General features: G+C 52.9%; 8 protein-coding genes across 8 annotated transcripts; 4 read left to right on the top strand and 4 right to left on the bottom strand.

Annotated features, from left to right (window-relative positions):
* Positions 1 to 631: 631 nt before the first annotated feature.
* Positions 632 to 1,813, top strand: C7974DRAFT_430749 (mitochondrial DNA replication protein YHM2; the record flags this gene model as incomplete). Its single annotated transcript, XM_046144724.1, has 5 exons — positions 632 to 725; positions 775 to 818; positions 880 to 976; positions 1,037 to 1,709; positions 1,759 to 1,813. 5 exons carry the CDS (start codon positions 632 to 634, stop codon positions 1,811 to 1,813), a joined length of 963 nt encoding a protein of 320 aa, XP_046001243.1.
* Positions 1,814 to 2,009: 196 nt separating this feature from the next.
* Positions 2,010 to 4,519, top strand: C7974DRAFT_420559 (uncharacterized protein; the record flags this gene model as incomplete). Its single annotated transcript, XM_046144266.1, has 4 exons — positions 2,010 to 2,282; positions 2,347 to 3,888; positions 3,940 to 4,227; positions 4,277 to 4,519. The coding sequence occupies exons 1-4, from the start codon at positions 2,229 to 2,231 to the stop codon at positions 4,517 to 4,519; spliced, it is 2,127 nt and encodes a 708-aa protein (XP_046001242.1). The 5' UTR covers positions 2,010 to 2,228.
* Positions 4,417 to 5,635, bottom strand: C7974DRAFT_97978 (tricarboxylate transport protein, mitochondrial precursor). Its single transcript, XM_046147647.1, has one exon. It carries the CDS (start codon positions 5,472 to 5,474, stop codon positions 4,560 to 4,562), a length of 915 nt encoding a protein of 304 aa, XP_046001241.1. The 5' UTR covers positions 5,475 to 5,635; the 3' UTR covers positions 4,417 to 4,559.
* Positions 5,636 to 6,351: 716 nt separating this feature from the next.
* On the top strand, positions 6,352 to 8,817 carry C7974DRAFT_97944 (fungal-specific transcription factor domain-containing protein). Its single transcript, XM_046147646.1, has 4 exons — positions 6,352 to 6,510; positions 6,560 to 7,487; positions 7,538 to 7,928; positions 7,976 to 8,817. Exons 1-4 carry the CDS (start codon positions 6,409 to 6,411, stop codon positions 8,790 to 8,792), a joined length of 2,238 nt encoding a protein of 745 aa, XP_046001240.1. The 5' UTR covers positions 6,352 to 6,408; the 3' UTR covers positions 8,793 to 8,817.
* Positions 8,818 to 9,456: 639 nt separating this feature from the next.
* On the bottom strand, positions 9,457 to 10,622 carry C7974DRAFT_372213 (uncharacterized protein; the record flags this gene model as incomplete). The annotated part of the gene is made up of 2 exons (XM_046140056.1): positions 9,457 to 9,922; positions 9,976 to 10,622. 2 exons carry the CDS (start codon positions 10,620 to 10,622, stop codon positions 9,457 to 9,459), a joined length of 1,113 nt encoding a protein of 370 aa, XP_046001239.1.
* Positions 10,623 to 11,122: 500 nt separating this feature from the next.
* C7974DRAFT_385105 (aspartic peptidase domain-containing protein) lies at positions 11,123 to 13,091 on the top strand. The gene is made up of 2 exons (XM_046140919.1): positions 11,123 to 11,409; positions 11,536 to 13,091. Exons 1-2 carry the CDS (start codon positions 11,327 to 11,329, stop codon positions 13,055 to 13,057), a joined length of 1,605 nt encoding a protein of 534 aa, XP_046001238.1. The 5' UTR covers positions 11,123 to 11,326; the 3' UTR covers positions 13,058 to 13,091.
* C7974DRAFT_97919 (uncharacterized protein) lies at positions 13,092 to 15,503 on the bottom strand. The gene is made up of 4 exons (XM_046147645.1): positions 14,965 to 15,503; positions 14,683 to 14,916; positions 13,456 to 14,638; positions 13,092 to 13,392 (listed from the first exon to the last, which is right to left on the bottom strand). The coding sequence occupies exons 1-4, from the start codon at positions 15,421 to 15,423 to the stop codon at positions 13,166 to 13,168; spliced, it is 2,103 nt and encodes a 700-aa protein (XP_046001237.1). The 5' UTR covers positions 15,424 to 15,503; the 3' UTR covers positions 13,092 to 13,165.
* Positions 15,504 to 16,399: 896 nt separating this feature from the next.
* C7974DRAFT_420554 (uncharacterized protein) lies at positions 16,400 to 16,826 on the bottom strand. The gene is made up of 2 exons (XM_046144265.1): positions 16,652 to 16,826; positions 16,400 to 16,598 (listed from the first exon to the last, which is right to left on the bottom strand). The coding sequence occupies exons 1-2, from the start codon at positions 16,721 to 16,723 to the stop codon at positions 16,410 to 16,412; spliced, it is 261 nt and encodes an 86-aa protein (XP_046001236.1). The 5' UTR covers positions 16,724 to 16,826; the 3' UTR covers positions 16,400 to 16,409.
* Positions 16,827 to 17,053: the final 227 nt, after the last annotated feature.

The raw sequence follows: 17,053 nt of genomic DNA, 5'->3' as shown, positions 1-17,053 counted from the left end.
TGCTCTGTATGGCAACGTCAAGATGCGTGTTCGCTGCAATAATTTTTAGCTGAATGCGCCGTCAGCAGGGCCAATGCGCGTGAGATCAACGATAACACATGGGCCATTAGCATGCCAGTGCTGAGCGCGTACACAAACAGATGTTGGCGTGTTGGGGGCCCGAAGCACACCCGCGGGATTGTTGAGTTCTCCACAGGGCACATGCGCGGGTGGGCACCCGAGGTTCCTCGAATGATCGCTCCGGGAGCTCCAAGGAGCAAGAGCAGATGCTGAATCGGTCAGATCCACGGCCGTCAGCGCACGAAAATTACGGTGTGCTCAAGCCCTGCAGATTATCATACAAGAGCCGCACAGCCTCACAGAGACTTGAATTGCGCGCCCGTTGATTCGTCGCAAGCCTCACCGTTTCGAGCTGCTGCCCGCCAAGTTCCCGACACAGCTCTAAGGACCACAGACCAGCTGGCCCGACTGCGACGCTACACTTTGACCGCCCGAGAGCTTGAGCAGCGCGCGCATCACTTTTAGTTTTGCTTATGCCAGCTGCCCGTCTCTTCTCACTCACACTCACTTTCGCGGCGAAGCACCCTTCTGCCTTGGTCCGGCCCATACCTTCGATAAGACAACCCCAGAGATGAGCTCCACACCTCCCACCGGCGTGCCCACCATGGCGGGCGACGGGCCGCCCAGGCTCGAGAAGAAGCCGGTCAAGTTCAGCAACCTGTTGCGTGAGTGCAGCCGAGTGCAGCATCGTGTCGAGAGCTAACGTGTGTGCAGTGGGTGCTGGTCTCAACTTGTTTGAAGTGACGACTCTGGGACAGGTACGAGAGCAATCAGCAGACGTCCACCGCGAAGCGCGCAGCAGCTAACACGGTCGCACAGCCCTTGGAGGTCGTGAAGACCACCATGGCTGCCAATAGGTCTGAGGGCATGGCTGGTGCCATCACCCGCGTCTGGGGACGTGGAGGAGTCTTTGGCTGTGAGTAGCAATTGCCGCTTGCTGACGCGGGACGCCGAGCGCTGACATGGCCGTGAACAGTCTACCAGGGCCTCATCCCCTGGGCTTGGATCGAAGCCTCCACCAAGGGCGCCGTCCTCCTCTTCGTCGCCTCCGAGGCCGAGTACTACGCCAAGTCGTTCGGCGCACCCGACTTCCTCGCTGGTATCTCGGGTGGTATGACAGGTGGTCTGGCGCAGGCCTATGCCACCATGGGTTTCTGCACCTGCATGAAGACGGTCGAGATCACAAAGCACAAGGTCGTGGCCTCCGGCGGCAAGCCTCCAGGCACCATGGAGACATTCATGCAGATCTGGCGCACCGAGGGTCTCCGTGGTATCAACCGTGGTGTCAATGCCGTCGCCGTGCGCCAGGTCACCAACTGGGGCTCCCGCTTCGGTCTGTCCCGTGTTGCTGAGACCGGTATTCGGAGAGTCACTGGCAAGGAGGGCGGCGAGAAGCTGAGTGTGATTGAGAAGATCACCGCTTCCGCCATTGGTGGTGGTTTGAGTGCGTGGAACCAGCCTATTGAGGTTATCCGCGTTGAGTTGCAGTCTAAGACAGTCGACCCCAACCGCCCCAAGAACCTGAATGTCTCATCGGCCGCGAAGTACATCTACTCCAACAACGGTCTCAAGGGCCTGTACCGCGGTGTCACCCCCAGAATCGGTCTCGGTATCTGGCAAACAGTCTGCATGGTGGCTCTCGGCGACGTGTACGTATTCACTGCCATCTCTACATTGGACTGGCTAACAATTCTACAGTGCAAAGGAGGCTGTTGAGAAGCTTACCGGCGACAAGGTTACGGCGAAGCACTAGACGGCGTTTGGTCGCCTGATCTAGCGAAAACATATTCGATACGATCTGATGCGATATCTGAGGCAATATGACTACGCGTTGGTATGGCCATGGGCTACCGCTGCAAAGACCTTGCTTGTCCGTGACTATAGAAGCACGGCATTCATCTTGTTATAGACCAGATTAATACATGACTGGCTGACCTGCCAATGACCTTTCTCCCTCGTCTCTACCATTCCTGATTGATTGACCACACAGACTGTTTTCCAAGCTGAAACATGCTCCCAGCCTGTTCTGCATGTGGAATAAGTGTGCCCAATCAGGCAGTGACAGTCGACGCTAACAGCGTCACGCTCCACTCTCCTCACCCAAGCCTCGCCGGCTTGCAAACAACCGACATCGTCGCACTCCGAGATTACAGTGATGCGGGCACAGGATGTCGAAGAACATTTCGTGTACAGCGACGAGTGTACAATTAGGCTACAAAAGAGTAAGCTGCTCCTTACACCAGCATTATTCATTTGCTTGCGCGCGGTTGGGATTGACAGACATAGTTTCCCGACCGTCATGAACGGCCGCGGATCAAAGCATGGAGGTGTGACCTGACCGCTCTGTCCCGAAGTCACAACTTCTACTTTGTAGCATGCAACGACACCATCCGCGTCTATCAGCCCAAGTTCCCAGATCAGTCGATCCCAGGCGATCCAGCATTGATTCTGCATCCACCCATTTCAGCGCCAGGTCTGACACCTGGGATTGACCACGAAGATTCGCATTCGATCACAAGACTTCATGTAGACTACTTGGGCCAGGACGAAATCATCCTCATTACCTGCGATGACGGTGACGTGATCGGGTATCGTACCGAAGAAATCCAGCGCGTGCTTGATAAGCATCGGGAAGCACCAGATGACGAAGATGAATTCGATATTGAAGAGCCTGTCAGGACTTTTCTGCACCGTAACGTCGGTGCTAGCGCGTGGGGCCTTGCCATCCACCAGGAGGCACGGATGATCGCGATCAGCGCGAACACTGAGAAGGTCACAGTCATTGCCTATGCATTGGCGCAGCCGATGGACTACTCAGACGACGAGGATGCGTCGTCTGACTCTGGACTGAGTAATTGCTCCGATGAAGAGGAGTCGAAGGACTTTCCACAACCGCGGCGGCAAGACCACATCATTACCCTCTCTGCACGCCATAATGTGCCATCAGTCTCGTTCAACAACAGCGGTGATGATCCGTCGGGTCGATGGCTTTCAAGCTGCTCGATCAACGGAGAAGCCTTGATATGGGATCTTCACAACCCAGAGCAGGCTGTTCGGACCATTCGACTCGGGTTCTGTGCAAGCGTCAGAGACCCCACCAAAGCGCCAAAACTCAATCCTGGAACCTGCGCGTGTCTGAGACCCAGCATGGTTCCGCATGCAGTATGGGATACCATGTTTCTCGATGTTGATATCGCCTTTGAAGACCCATCGCTGCAGTTTCCGGCGCTCCCTGTGGACCACCCTTTTCCTCATATCCGGGATGTTAGTGAGTGCAAATCACGGTTCGCCGTGAAGCCGCGTAAGCATCCTCATATGGGAATACCCACCATCGAGGCTTCGTCTGATGACGAATTCAGCAACATGAACATATCTGAGGCTGGGTCCGTAATTTCTGATGATGAAGGATCACAGCTGTCCTCATCCACTGGGTCCACCGACAGTGAATACGTAGATAGCATTGAAGAAGCAGTTATGGAGCTCGACGCGACCGGAGATCCGGTGGATGATCAGCTGTCTCAAGAGCCAGTGGAGTCCTCAGAAGATACGCTTGATAGTTCCGCGAATATCGGGACCGTATCGCATGGTGCACCCTCGACACAAGTCGCCGTAGCTCAGGAACCCGTCAACGCTATCAATCCCTTCGGAGCGTGGTTTCAGCCACTGAACCAGAACACTACCACTATTGTCTGGGACGACGATGAAAGTGATTCAGATGATGGATTGTTTGTACCTTCAACTACACATATTCACATCGCGTTTGCCAATGCGATCCAACCTGCGCGAGCGTACTGCGAGATTGGTACAGCCTTCACCCTGGCAAGACAAGTATGCAGAAGCCACTTTACTTTACTGAGCTACTTCGACTGACAAGCGCAGCCGAAAATCACATCGCCGCTTCTGATAGTGACAAAGGAAGACGTTCATCTCTACCAGCGACCTTTGGACTACATTGGCGATAAATCGGATCCCATTATCACTATTCGACAACCCCTTCACCCAGACAAACGTGAGAACGCATTTCCATTCATTCCCGGATCACACGATCGCCACTGCTACACCACACAAATTCCGGAACTGGGCATCTTCATTGTCGCCTCACCGAATGGACGCGCTGGTATCTTCAGCCTTACAAAATCAGCAAAAAAAAACGCAGGGCCGGCCAATGTACGGCTTTCAGCTAGAGTATGTGCTGCCGTTTTCAAACGATGACAAGAGTAAGATCTGGGACGTCGAAGGTGCGAGATTGATTGGTGTCGCCGCTGGGCCAGTCCAAGGAATGCTGGATCGACCTGACAGATTCAGCAACGAAAACGAACATATCTTCGAGGACGCTGGAAAACCAGGCATGAGGCGGTGGAGATTGATGATGTACTTCACAGATCACACCGTCTTGGCATTCGAGGTTGCAAAGCAAAGAGATGGCGCGATGCCTGGAGTCGGCGAGCTGGTTGTTTGAAAATTCGACGGATCTTCCAGCAGCGTAGGGCAAGAGACGATTATGCATTATATATCTCGCGGCGCACCGGTGTAAACACGAGAAGCTCCGTCTCCATCGATCCATCAATCGCAGTGGCCACCTTCTCGTACACAGTATACAGGATACCGCTACCAAAAGCCAGCCTGCTCACCCGCGACGTGCTTCCGCTCCACAGTCCTCCCACACCCGCCTGTCGCACCGCCCCTCGGAACGCTGCTACCGTCCCAACACCCTGCGCCCGGATCTTCACCACATCAAATGGCTGCGTCACATACACCGCTACCACACCTGCTAAAGCACCCGTCACAAACACCGTTGCTGCATCTTGTGGTATATCCCAACGCCGCGTCATCTCGCGCAGGACGTTGTAACTCCCCATCTTGACACCCTGAGTACCACTCTGCTTCAGCACCGCTGGTATCAACCCACTCCCCATCCCCCGCAGACCGCTCACACGCAGCACATCTTCGCCCTCGATCCGCAAAGTTCTTATCCGCGCCACCGTCTCTCTTGCAACACCCTCGACTGCACCTGCTAGCGCGCCCGCCAGTAGCCCACTTATTGGGGAAAGCTTGCCCGTGTCTGAGCCGAGGTGGCGGCGGAAGAAACTATACGCGGCGAAACGCACGCTCACACTGCACGACGTGCTGCGTACTCGTGGTGCGCAACTGGTGTACATGGCGGCGAGACCGTTGTGGCGCGCGACGTGGGTGAATGTCGTAAGGGGGTTGTGCGTGGTTGGGGGAAGGGGAAGGTGGGAGTGTGAGAGGGATTTGAAGCGAGCAAGGGGGTGTGTCCAGAGAGCTTCTGTGGCGCCTGCTGTTGCGGCTGCGAGGAGGAGGGTGGGGGTTGGGGTTGGGATGGTTGGTGTGGGTGTCAGGGATGACTGTGAGATGCCCGCAAAGGGTGATGAGAGGGTTTGGACGACAGCCATGCTGCGTGTTTTGGAGGCAAACGGGGAGTGCGCTTGTCACTCTTGACATGCGAGTGTATAATGATGGCAATAGCAGCGTTGATGTAGCGTCGAAACACGATATCAAATGCCCGAGAAGCTTGTGAAAGTTGTCAAGTTGTTGTCTACATCTCACATGCTCGCGCTCGCGGTTGTCTTATCACTACATGGGCATGTGAATACTTACACCGGTACACTCTGACTCCCACATGCCAGCGTCACTCGGCCGTGGCCAGCAGGGTGAACACTCGGTCTTGCGGAACCGCCTGAGCTGAGCCGATTCAAGACGCGGGTTACAGACAGCCATGAGCCGCGGGAGCGTGCGCCAGAAGTGTTTCTTGATTCTGGAGTTGTATCACTATGGTCAACTTCATGGATTGATGATCTAGCATACGCTCTGTCGAGATCACTGTTGCAAGGCCCTAAGCCGAAGCAAGTTGCGAGAGAACAGGCAGTCTTGGGCCGCGGGAGTGCGCGCAATAATTGTGATGTTTTACGTGACTTGTTTCTTGGGCCTGAAGATGCACGGCTTGGGTGACTTCGTGAAATGGTTACCGTCACCACGGTTTGCTGTCGCCGCGTCCTACGGCAGGCGCAGCCGAGCCGCTCGAGTATCACGGGAGTCTGAGCCGAGACGTCGTTCCGACATGTTTTGCGACTCGGAGTCCAAATTCGTCTCGCTGATTGCGATTGTCGCGTTGGGCGGGTCGAGTAGTGCAGTGTCTCATTGAAGACTTGGAGACGAGGTTAGAGTTGCGAGTGTGCGCTCCCGCGGGAACGAGTGCACGGGCTTTTCTATTTTCGGCCGTCTTACGGGAGACCCGGGATTCGACTAAAACCTCCTCCTTCCCGCGGCAACACATCGACTGCGTCCCCGATCCTTCATCTCCCTGCGACGGCTTCGAATTGATTTTACATGGACGGCAACACTGATGCCACCACGGCTGGAGATACTCCAGCTGTGGGGCGTGTGCGGAAACGTGCACCTGAGGCGTGCACATTCTGTCGCCGACGAAAGGCGCGTTGCTGACTGTGTGCGAACGAGAGTCACTGACTGACTGCAACAGATCAAATGTAGCACTGAACGCCCAACATGTGCAAACTGCAAAACCCATGGCATGACCTGCAACTATGAACCTATCGATGATGCTGTTCGTGCGCGGACTGCTCGCCCAAGCAAGGTGGCCAGGAGAGAAATCACAACTGAACATGCTGCCACAGCCCCTGAGCCCAGAGCAAAATCTGTGTCTGACGACCTTCACACTCGCTCAAATGTGGACTCCGCAAGCCGGGCGAATAGTGTGTCCCGCATTGTTGTTTCTTCAAACGGTGTGCCCAGCTATCATGGCCGCACGAGTACCTTGTTCGAGGAAAACTATCAAGACCGCTCAACTCCGGAAGCCAACACCAGGATGCCCGAAGAATGGGTCGAGAAAGGACTGATAGCCGAAGCCGCCTGCCAGCGTCAACTAGAAGACGTCAATTTGCGTCTCGGGAAACTCGACTTCGATGGCGTAGAACCAGAGCTCGGCCAGCATCTGTTGTCACTGCACTGGAATCGCCAGCACCACTCGTTTCTCATCACGTATCGCCCGGCGTTCATGCGCGACATGGCATGCAAAGGTCCCAACTTCTCCAAGCTGCTGCTGAATGCCATCTTCTTCAGTGCGTCGAAATTTAGTCCGCGGCGCGAGCTGCGGCGTGACGCAGACGATGTGCGGACTGCTGGCTGGAAGTTCCGCGAACGTGTCAGGGGGCTTTTAGGTGGCGCCTTAGACAAGAGCGATATCACTACCATCCAAGCGTTGCTGATCATGTGCAACTCGTTGTTCGCCTTAGGAGATGAGCGTAGCGCGGCGTGGCTGTACGCTGGCCTGGCCTTTCGTATGATTGTTGACTTGGGTATTCATGTTGATAAGGCGGGGCTGACTACTCATCGCAAGTTCTCAGATGAAGACCTGGAAATCCGAAGACGTGTTTTCTGGGCCGCATTTGGTAAGCTGGGCCTATTGCAAAGTATAATGAAGCACTGACATCGGACACAGTGGTGGATAAGATTCAGAGTCTGTATCAAGGCCGACCAGTCACTCTTAAAGAGGCTGACACGTTGGTACCCATCAAGTTCTTGGACACCTACGAGGAGCTTGAACACTGGACGCCTCAAGCCTATCTGACCCAATCGGACGTAACATATTCTGGGTCGCCAGCGTATAGTATCTCAACCTTCAAACATCTGTGTAAGTTGTCGCTTGTCTTGAGCGATATCCTCAGTACCATCTACACGGAACGCAGTTCAGACAAGAGCTCAGCCGAGCTATCCACCAAATTAGAAAGTATTCATGCTACACTGCAAGCTTGGTATCGAGATCTGCCGGCTCATTTGGCTGACCTAGGGCAACTACCGACAACACCGCCACCAAACGTGTTGAGTCTACTGTAAGTGACGCAAGTGAGCAATTTTATCGTTTTGCTGATTGCGATAGCGCCATGTATCATGTGCTTGTAATCCTTCTGCACCATCCTTTCGTGGCGGACGGACACCTTTACAGTACTTCTCGCAGTATTTCGGTAAACTCGTTGAAATGTTGCGCCACAGCAGCAAACGATATCGTGCACCTTCTCAGAGTCTTCGACAAAGCTTTCAGCGTACGAAGAGCCCCGTATCTCATATCGTATGCTACATATGTTGCTGCCACTATTCACGTTCGCATTGCAGCGAAGCGCGGTCCGGGATCAGACGCTCACAGCAGTCTTGCTGCCTGTCTCGCAGTGTTCCGCGAGAACCAAGAGACCAATCCAGCTGTGCGACGCGCTAATGCCCTTGTTCAAAATCTCATGAAGAGACTCGGCGTACAAATGCACAGTATCGATGATTGTCAGATTCATAAAGACCGCAGCAGCGGTAGCCAGCGCCAATCTCCGGAGGCAGTCTCGAGCGCAGCAACGGGACGCGGCCCCAGCTTGCAAGGGCTCGATCTTGACGGGATCATTCAGAGCTTCGTACGGGAGCAGGAGAATGCGCAAATCACGCAAGTGGGTACGCCGGAACATTCTACAATGAATACGCCGACACTCATGGCGCCGCCACGACCTACAGCAGTAGCCGGCAGCATGCTGGATGCTGCGGGACCCGACGTTAATTCCCTCAACTATGACTACAACGGGCAATGGCTAGCTCATGGTCAGCACCAGATGTATGGAGATGTCTCAGTGCCTGTTGATGATCTCTACTATGGCTTCAATAGCGCAGCTCTAGACAGCATCCCGATCACGCCTTTCCTCGAGTGGAACACAATGTAAACGCCGATTGAATATCCTCGGCGATTTTGATATCGAGATCACCTGAGGTTTAATTGAATGGACTCTGTCGTTCTCGGCATCTAATTGGGTCCGCAAACGGCCCGCAAGCGCGTACCGAGCCAGCTGTGGTACGGAGACTACCAAAGACCTCCGTAGCAGGAGGCGGAGTCAACAAGCGCACCCAGCGTCGAGGCTTGACAAGTACCGCCAAACTTGGGGTGCTTAAAACGACGCAGGTTTGTGGTAGCCGGACTGGGCCAGGAGCGGATATTGAGCCAAGCCTTCGCCAAGCGTGAACAAAGAGGAAGAGACCCCACTCCATCGTCTGGGCCTTAGTGTTAACTACCTCTAAACATATCCAGCTACCAACAGAGTCTCTCGATGTACTACATCAGCCGCAGCTGAACTTTGGTGCTCAGTACCACCCATGTACATCCAAGACGCGCACAGCTCACGTAAAAGCGGCAGGCTTCAAGTCACCAAGTGTATCAGGAAGAACAGACGGCCGAGTAGATCAAGCGAGAAATTACTCTGATTAAGCAAACTAGCAAACAAAAATTACAGATTCCATCCAATCAGAGCCTAAAACGATCATCTCTGAGTCTACACCTCACCGCTCCAAGCGAACGATGGTAACGCCGCAAGACCCAGATCCCTCCGACCATCAGAAGAACGCAGCCGCAAGGCCAACAAGGCCCAGGAAGATGCCGTGACCTTGTTCAATTGCATGGCGATCGGCGGCTCCAGTGAATTCCGCAGCCCCGCCCGACGTCGCCGACGGCGCAACACTGTCGCCCGCTGAAGTCGCAACGCCGCCTGAGGTCGCGCCGCCCGAGCCTGGGGCATCCGTACCGGTACCAGCTGCTCCGACTGAAGTGCTCATGCCACTTGCAACTGCTCCGCCTGGAGTGCTCATATCGGTAGCGACTGCTCCACCTGCAGTGCTCATACCGGTAGCGACCGCTCCGCCTGGAGTACTCATGTCGGTCGGGACTGCTCCGCCTGGAGTGCTCATGCCACTAGCAGCGGCACCCCCAGACGCAGTTCCGCTTGCAGCACTGCCGCCTGGGGGAGGTGCTGGCTTGGACTGTCCTGGAGCTGCAGGTACGCTTGATCCTGCCGGCGGCGGCCTGTGAAAGAACATAGTTAGCGATTGACTTTGAGATGATGGGACTCCACGTACGGTGCGTTTCCACTGGGCCCTGGTGCTGGCGCGGATCCTGAAGGAGCGGGTGCAGACCCAGAAGGCGCAGGTGCAGACCCAGAGGGCGCAGGTGCAGACCCAGAAGGTCCAGGTGGAGATCCGGAAGGTCCTGTGGCTTGTGAGGGCGCACCTGGCACCGGTGCTTTCGGTGATCCAGCAGCAGATGTCTTCGAGTCAGAGGTCACCGGTAGTGCGGTGCCCTTCTCCGGTGCAGGAGATTCTCCTGATGGAACTGGCGCTGCTGTCGGTTTGGGAACTCCCACGGATGTGACCGTGACTGGTGCAGGCGGCACGGCACTTCCTGATGCTTGAGGAGAGGTCGTACCTGGGACTGATGTTGATGAAATATATGGTGAGGGAGAATCAGCTTTCACATCTGTATCACTCACTTCCGGGGCGATCGGGTTGAGAGGAACCGGGCTAGGTTCATCGCTAGATGAATCAGATGACAGAGCAGACGACAGACTGGAGGACAGAGTTAAAGGCGGAGCAGATGCTCCAGCAGAGACTTCAGTGGGCGTAGTACCATCTGATTGAGCTACAGCACCGAACGGTGAAAGGAGCACGAAAGCCAGTAAGAGCGTGGAGTAGATCGGGAGTTTGACAGGGCTGGTTGAAGGCGACATTTTGATATGATAGATAGAATGAGGAGAGTTTGTTTGATCTGTGAGAAACCACGAGCAGCCGCGATCACTTTATACGTGTATCTTCGGTTGCCCAGGCCAAAACGCTCAAACCAAATTTCTTTGAGTAGGCTACTGCAGGTATGTTTACTAAGTCGAGTATAACAGCAACCTCGCTGTTATTGATGCGGATTCAGAGCTGCATCTTCCTTCTTCCTAAAGCTGTACACATCAGCAGCGAGGCTTAACAAACAACGCCCTCAGCTCTCCTCAAGGCTTGGGTAATCCAGTTGCTTGCAGAAAAACATTGCGGGGCGTAAGCAGCCAGTCTAGGAGCCATCCTCTTGGCGCGCTCCAGATTGGATTGTACTTTGGGAGCTTGCCGCGTCAGTACCGAAGTACCTGATATGGACATGACGCTAACCTTGATGATACATATCAGGCGAAGTCGCTTCACTTCACCTGATGCATACACTGATCGATTCGATCAGCTGAAAGATGGTCGTCTCAAACGGGTTCTTGTGAATCCGAATAGGGATCTGGCCATCCATCGAAGGTCACCGACAACGACGGGGCTACAGTGTTGCATATCTAAGTCTGAGTGATCTGCTTGTTTGAGTCTATACTCGCCTGTTTGTGTGATCTTACTCACGCTGTTGAAAGTAGCGTCACCTGCGGACTTTTCAGCCCACACATCTTTCCACATCATGAGTAAGGCAACGAAACCTCCAGTCCCTCTCGCGGTTCAGAATTCAGGGCGCTGGCTGGGGAATGATGGGTCATGGTCAACGTAAGTGCTTAACACAATCTAGACATTCTTTGCCAGGGTACATCATGCGATAGTTCGAGCATGAATGGCTTTTGTCAGAGGTAAAGACATTCCGAGTAAACCCCAAGTACTGAAGTCCATCTCAAGGTTTTTCGTACACGCCGGGACACCGCCACAGCAGTTTCACGTCTTGCCATCATTCGACGGACAAACGATTTACCTGCCAATCGATGAAGACTGCCTGCCAAGCGGGTTCAATATTTCAAATTGCGGCGCATCACGTGGTGTTGAGGTTTTCGAATCAAAACCTGGTGTTGGGTTCCAGAGAAACGCTTCGTCGACTTGGGATGAGATCGGCATCTACAAGGTGAACATGGGTCACAAGTATGGTCTCGCTGGAAACGCTTACTTCGGCTACGATACCGTTGGTCCATCAACAAGTAACGCAGTTGATGTACCCAATCTTGAGAAACAGTCCCTAGGCACCTATTCTAGTGCTGACTACTGGCAAGGTCGATTGGGATTGTCGTTGTTTTCGATGAACTTCACCGACACCGACCGACCTCACTCATTTCTCAGTCGTCTCAAAGAAGAAGGTCACATACCTAGCCTATCCTTCGGCTACCAAGTTGGGGCTCCATACAGACAGACAGGTGTTGCTGGAAGCCTAATTCTTGGTGGATATGATCGGTCCAGGAGATCCGACAATACTCTTTCACTATCATCCTCTCAGGATCTGCTGGTTGGAGTCCAAGGTATTTCAAGTCAATATAGTAACGGAACAACAACCGTTCTACTCGAGGAAGGTTTCATAGCGGTCGTAGATTCTAACGTACCCGAGCTGTGGCTTCCGTCCGTTACCTGCGACCGCATCGCCGCACTGTTCAACCTGACGTACAATGAAGAGACGGACCGTTATCTACAGAGCGATGTCACACGTCGCCTACTACAAGATCATAAATCCATCCTGAGCTTCACACTTGGGCTATCGGTGTCGGGAGGCCAAACGATTCAGATTGAGATACCCCTCCCCGCATTCGACCACCAGGTCTCCTACCCCATATTTGCATCACCGACGAACTACTTCCCTTTGAGGCGAGCTGCAAACGACAGTCAGATCACGCTGGGCCGCACGTTCTTACAGGAGGTTTACATCAGTTCGGACTGGGAAAGAGACGAGTTCAACCTCAGCCAAGCTGTCTTCAGCGCGCCGATGCCCAAGCCCGATATCGTAGCCATTCCACCGAAGAACGACGACACGCTAATCGAAACGTCTAACAAAGGTTCGAAGAAACCCTCCACGGCACTACTCGGTGGCGCCATCGGTGGTGCAATCGCCGCAGTCCTGCTTCTAGGCTGCCTAGTGTGGTATCTCTGCCAGCGCCGTCGGCACCGAGCGAAGACCCAGTTGCCTGTAGAGCCCATGGCGCGACCCGTTGACGAGAAGGCCGAGTATTCGTATTTCGCACCAACAGTTGGGGAGAAGTCATATGCGATGGTGCATATGGATGCGGAGCTAGATGGCGGACCTATAGGGGAGAGGCCTGCGATGTGTGAGCTGGGCGGCGGGTCGGTTGCGAGGGAGAAGGTGCCTCATAGGGCAGAAGCGATGGAGCTTGATGGCGTGGAGCAGGTTTTTGAGCTGCCTTCACAAACCGTGGAACGGTAATTTTGGAGTCGTACACGTTGCTAAGCACTGATGGTGCAGACGTGTGCTAAAATTCAAAATCAATTTGCCGTATTTTGCTAACCCCTGAGTTACGCACTCCCCAGTGATCTACACATTTTCTACTTTACCAACTGGGCTCCGCTTCTGCACTGAATCTATCGCTACTGGTGCCGTGACACGAGCAAAAACACTGACACTTGTGTTTTTGTTTTCTTCCTTTGGTGTTTTGCTCTCCTTGTGTGCAGTGCGCATGTCGCCGATATTGATACCGACATATTTCAATGAACCCCATACCAGAAGCAAAGTCAGCACTATCGTCAAGATCTCTGTACCGACTGTAGAACATTAGCTTGCGCCTATCTCAAATGGCATAATCAGCTGCAGGCTTCTGTGCTTACCAAAAATGCCGCCCATCTTGGCACTATTGTAGACCGAGTCATCCGAGGTTACGTTGACGTTGACGACGAGAGTCTGATTATCCATAGTGACTGCACTTTCCGTAGCGGCTGATAGAGTAGGATTGCGAAGCTTGTCGAATCCCTGGATATCAAGGGCGAATAATGCAGTGAGAAACGCCAAGGGCGTGAAAATGATAGTGACGATGGCGAAGCCAAGAGCAGCGGTGCTGAGGAGCACACTCGCGTGTGAGTCTTGGACACTGGCATACGTACGCTTCAAGTTCAGCATGTCTTGGATACTTGCTCCTATCCGCTCTGCATCTCCATCAATCTTTTGTACTGTGTCTTGATAGAGAGCGAGCTTGCTTTCTGCCTTTTCGACCGTTTTCCAAAGTGAATCTTCGCTTGTTAGATTTGGGTCTCTAGGAACATGCGGCTTCTGTTTCTTGTCTGCTCGTGATGGGTCGTGTTCGAGCAATAGGCTGCCTAAGATCTGTTGTTGCTCTGTGAGAAAATGCCGAATCATCGCAAGTTCACTGCGGACGTCCGCAATGGTGTGGTGAAATTTCTTTTCCTCATCGTAGTTGATGCTGTTGCGTGTCGACGCTTGCATGTAGTCCTGAACCCCAGAGAGTACAGACACTACACGTCTTTCGTAGAGAACGAGCGTGGGCGGGGATTTGACGTCGCTCCCTTGTAGCAACTGTTCTTGACCGAAGTACTCGATGCACGTGGCCATTAGGAGTCCCATCTGAAGCAATGGATTGAGAGTAAGCCTTTCATCCGTTACTTCATATATGTAGATTGGCCGGTCGGCCGTTGTGCTTTTCATTTGCACAAATTTCACATCCCCAAGATCTTGTGTAAAGCTGTAGGCAGTGAGAAGCAACGATTTCTTTCTCCATAGCCATAGTTGCGGTACAATCAGCAAAGGTGAATCATCATCCGGCTCTTCAGATTCGGGTATGCTTTTGTGGCAGATACTTTGGTCTTTGTTTCGGGTCTGAAGATTCTTTCGCTCGAGCCCTGGATAGTATGCCTCATCTAGAGTGCGCTCCACGTGTACATCACAGTCAGCTGAATCTGGCCCAGAAGCTCGAGTTGATAGGTTCCTTCGCAGTTCCTCATACTTGGCACGAACATGTTTGTGTCCTCCGTAACTAGTCAGCCGCAGACATGGGAACTGAGGACGTCAGCAGCGCATTACATGAGGCTCGATAAACTAACCACCACAATGGTCGAACTCGAAGGTAGGCTGTATAACGGATCTGGAGAGTAACTGTGCTCCTTGTATGTGAGCAGAGGATCACCAGGAGCAGCAGCCGAGTTGATGAGCCCGTACTCATCCAGACTCCAGCCAAATTGAATTCCAGGATATTTCTCCAACTTTTGCATTAAAACCTGTAAATATGAGTGAGAATCTAACTCCCAGGTGTAGTAACATACTCGGATCATGATGATCTGCTTTCATCAGTCGTATTTCTGGGCAGTTTCAATTTCAGGACTCACATTTGTAGACGGCACATGAATCCAAGTGGCGGAGTCTAATACCAACATATCTTTCAAAACCAGTTTTTGCCAAATAAGTTCATCGATCCAGCCATGCGTGAAAGAAGGTGCAAGTTGATCTTTGACAACTGTCACAGCAGAGAAGTAATGCTGCGATGGCTCCGTGCACAACAGGAAGGTATCCAACAGGTACCCTATCTGTCTATGCACTTTCTGATATCTTTGACGCATGAACGGCTTCATCTCCACGGAATGTTCCAAATCCTGCATGACTATAGCAGGGATGAACTTGACATTACCCACTACACGGTGGTCCAACAGAAGCCTCAGACTCTCTTCCAGCATGTGCTCTGCAGCTTCGACGGCCAGCGGTTTTTGGCCAACGGTTATATTGGGCATCTTACCAGACGGTGATCTCTTCTGCAATAATTCAAGCGCATCGTAAAGGGTCGAATCCATTGTGTTGTAGAAACCGCAACTCGCATCGCCATCATCGTCAGCGGGAGGAACGGTCCAATCGGGCTCAAGAGTTGTAGCATCCAGAATATATTGGATGTCTCCAATCGACGGTTCATAGTTCGGATCTTTTGCTCGCAATTCAAAATCTTTCCGTATAGCATCAGCTTTGACGATGAATCGATGGGTGCCAGTGAGCGGCGTTGATTGCGGCACGAATGCCCCTACAAAACATTAGCTAAAACGAAGGTGCCGCATGAAGATTTACCGCACTGTTCCGCCCCATCTAGACTGAAATTTGGACCCCGTAAGCTGCGGATGTGAGCTCAAACGGGATCGTACCTATAAATCATTGCAGATACCAGCAGTGTCGTTAGCTCACCGATCAACTTATTCAGCTCAAGATCACTGCAGGTGGGCGGTAGTCATTCTATCAGCCAGAACACAATGTGAATGAGGAAAGGGCAACGAAAATCACGCCAAGTGCCGCCTGTCAGACGCAAACTTCGAGGTGCAGCTCAGCTGCCCAGCTGCCCACCAATAGCAAAGGCTGCCTTGCGCCATGTTGGACTTCATTTTTCAGCAGGCTGTGCAGAATTGGAGCCGAAACGCAGCGATCGGTATCGCGAGCTTTAGCAAGAGGAGAGCCGACGCTCATATGGTCTGGTACGTCGTACAGAAAATAATCGCAATGCAGATGATCGATGAGGGCCTGGATCTGAAGGCACGGGTGGGACTCACCTTCACAAGTTACGGAAACATGTTTCTTTGCGCACATTGATAGATATGTGGCGTCAGAACATTCCGTTTCTCAAATCCGGGCTTCTGACTCCTGATCCTAAAGTATTAGCACATTCGTTAGGTGACATTGGGTAGGTAAGGAAGCACGAGCATCACAAAAAGAGAAGATGGAGGTAGGCGGGGAGTCAACGACACAAAGAGTGGCCTGGTATTACTTGTAATTGATCAATAGTTAACGTGGATGTCGTTTAGATGTCCGCTCCGCGAGTGTCGTGAATGGCATTCGGCACCACCTTCTCTATCTTCGCTGGCAGGCCTTCCTGCAACACCTTCGGCACTTTGGAGTCTCCAGTAGCATGCGATACCTTGCCCGTGTCCTTGTTGCTGTTGGTGTCGTGTGCCGAGTCCGGAACTTGGTGTTCAATACTGGAGGGCACCTGCGGTAGCATGTCAATCATGTGGTGTTACAGCAGGAGCAGCCATCACGCACCTTCTCTTGCACTTTCTGGGGCAGTTGTGACTCTTTAGCGTGCGATACGCCCTGACCCTTCTCGTTCTGCATGACTGAGCTTAGAAGTTGGTAGATGTTATGTGTTGGTTTGGAGACGCTGATATGAATTTGAAAGGGGAGTTTCTAAATTGCGACAGTATTCAAGGGATTGATGTGGTGGTGAATGTAGTCGAGGTAGTATATAAGCAGCCGCACGAAATAGTCGTGACGTGCGGATGAGCCCACCAGCGTTGATGTCACTCCGCGGCTTCAACTTCGCCTACCAAGAAACAGCGTTCCATACCGCATGTACGAAAAAATCAAGAATCTAGCAAGACTCGACTAGTCAGTGCCCCCATCACTCAAATACAACCTACTAATGCTGGAATGGTCGCAATGTTG

Source organism: Boeremia exigua (genome assembly GCF_020726555.1).
Source record: "Boeremia exigua strain MPI-SDFR-AT-0100 chromosome Unknown C7974scaffold_2, whole genome shotgun sequence".
Taxonomy (NCBI): Eukaryota; Fungi; Ascomycota; class Dothideomycetes; order Pleosporales; family Didymellaceae; genus Boeremia; species Boeremia exigua.
Note: the sequence above shows the minus strand (reverse complement) of the source record. Positions and strands in the feature narration are given on the sequence as shown.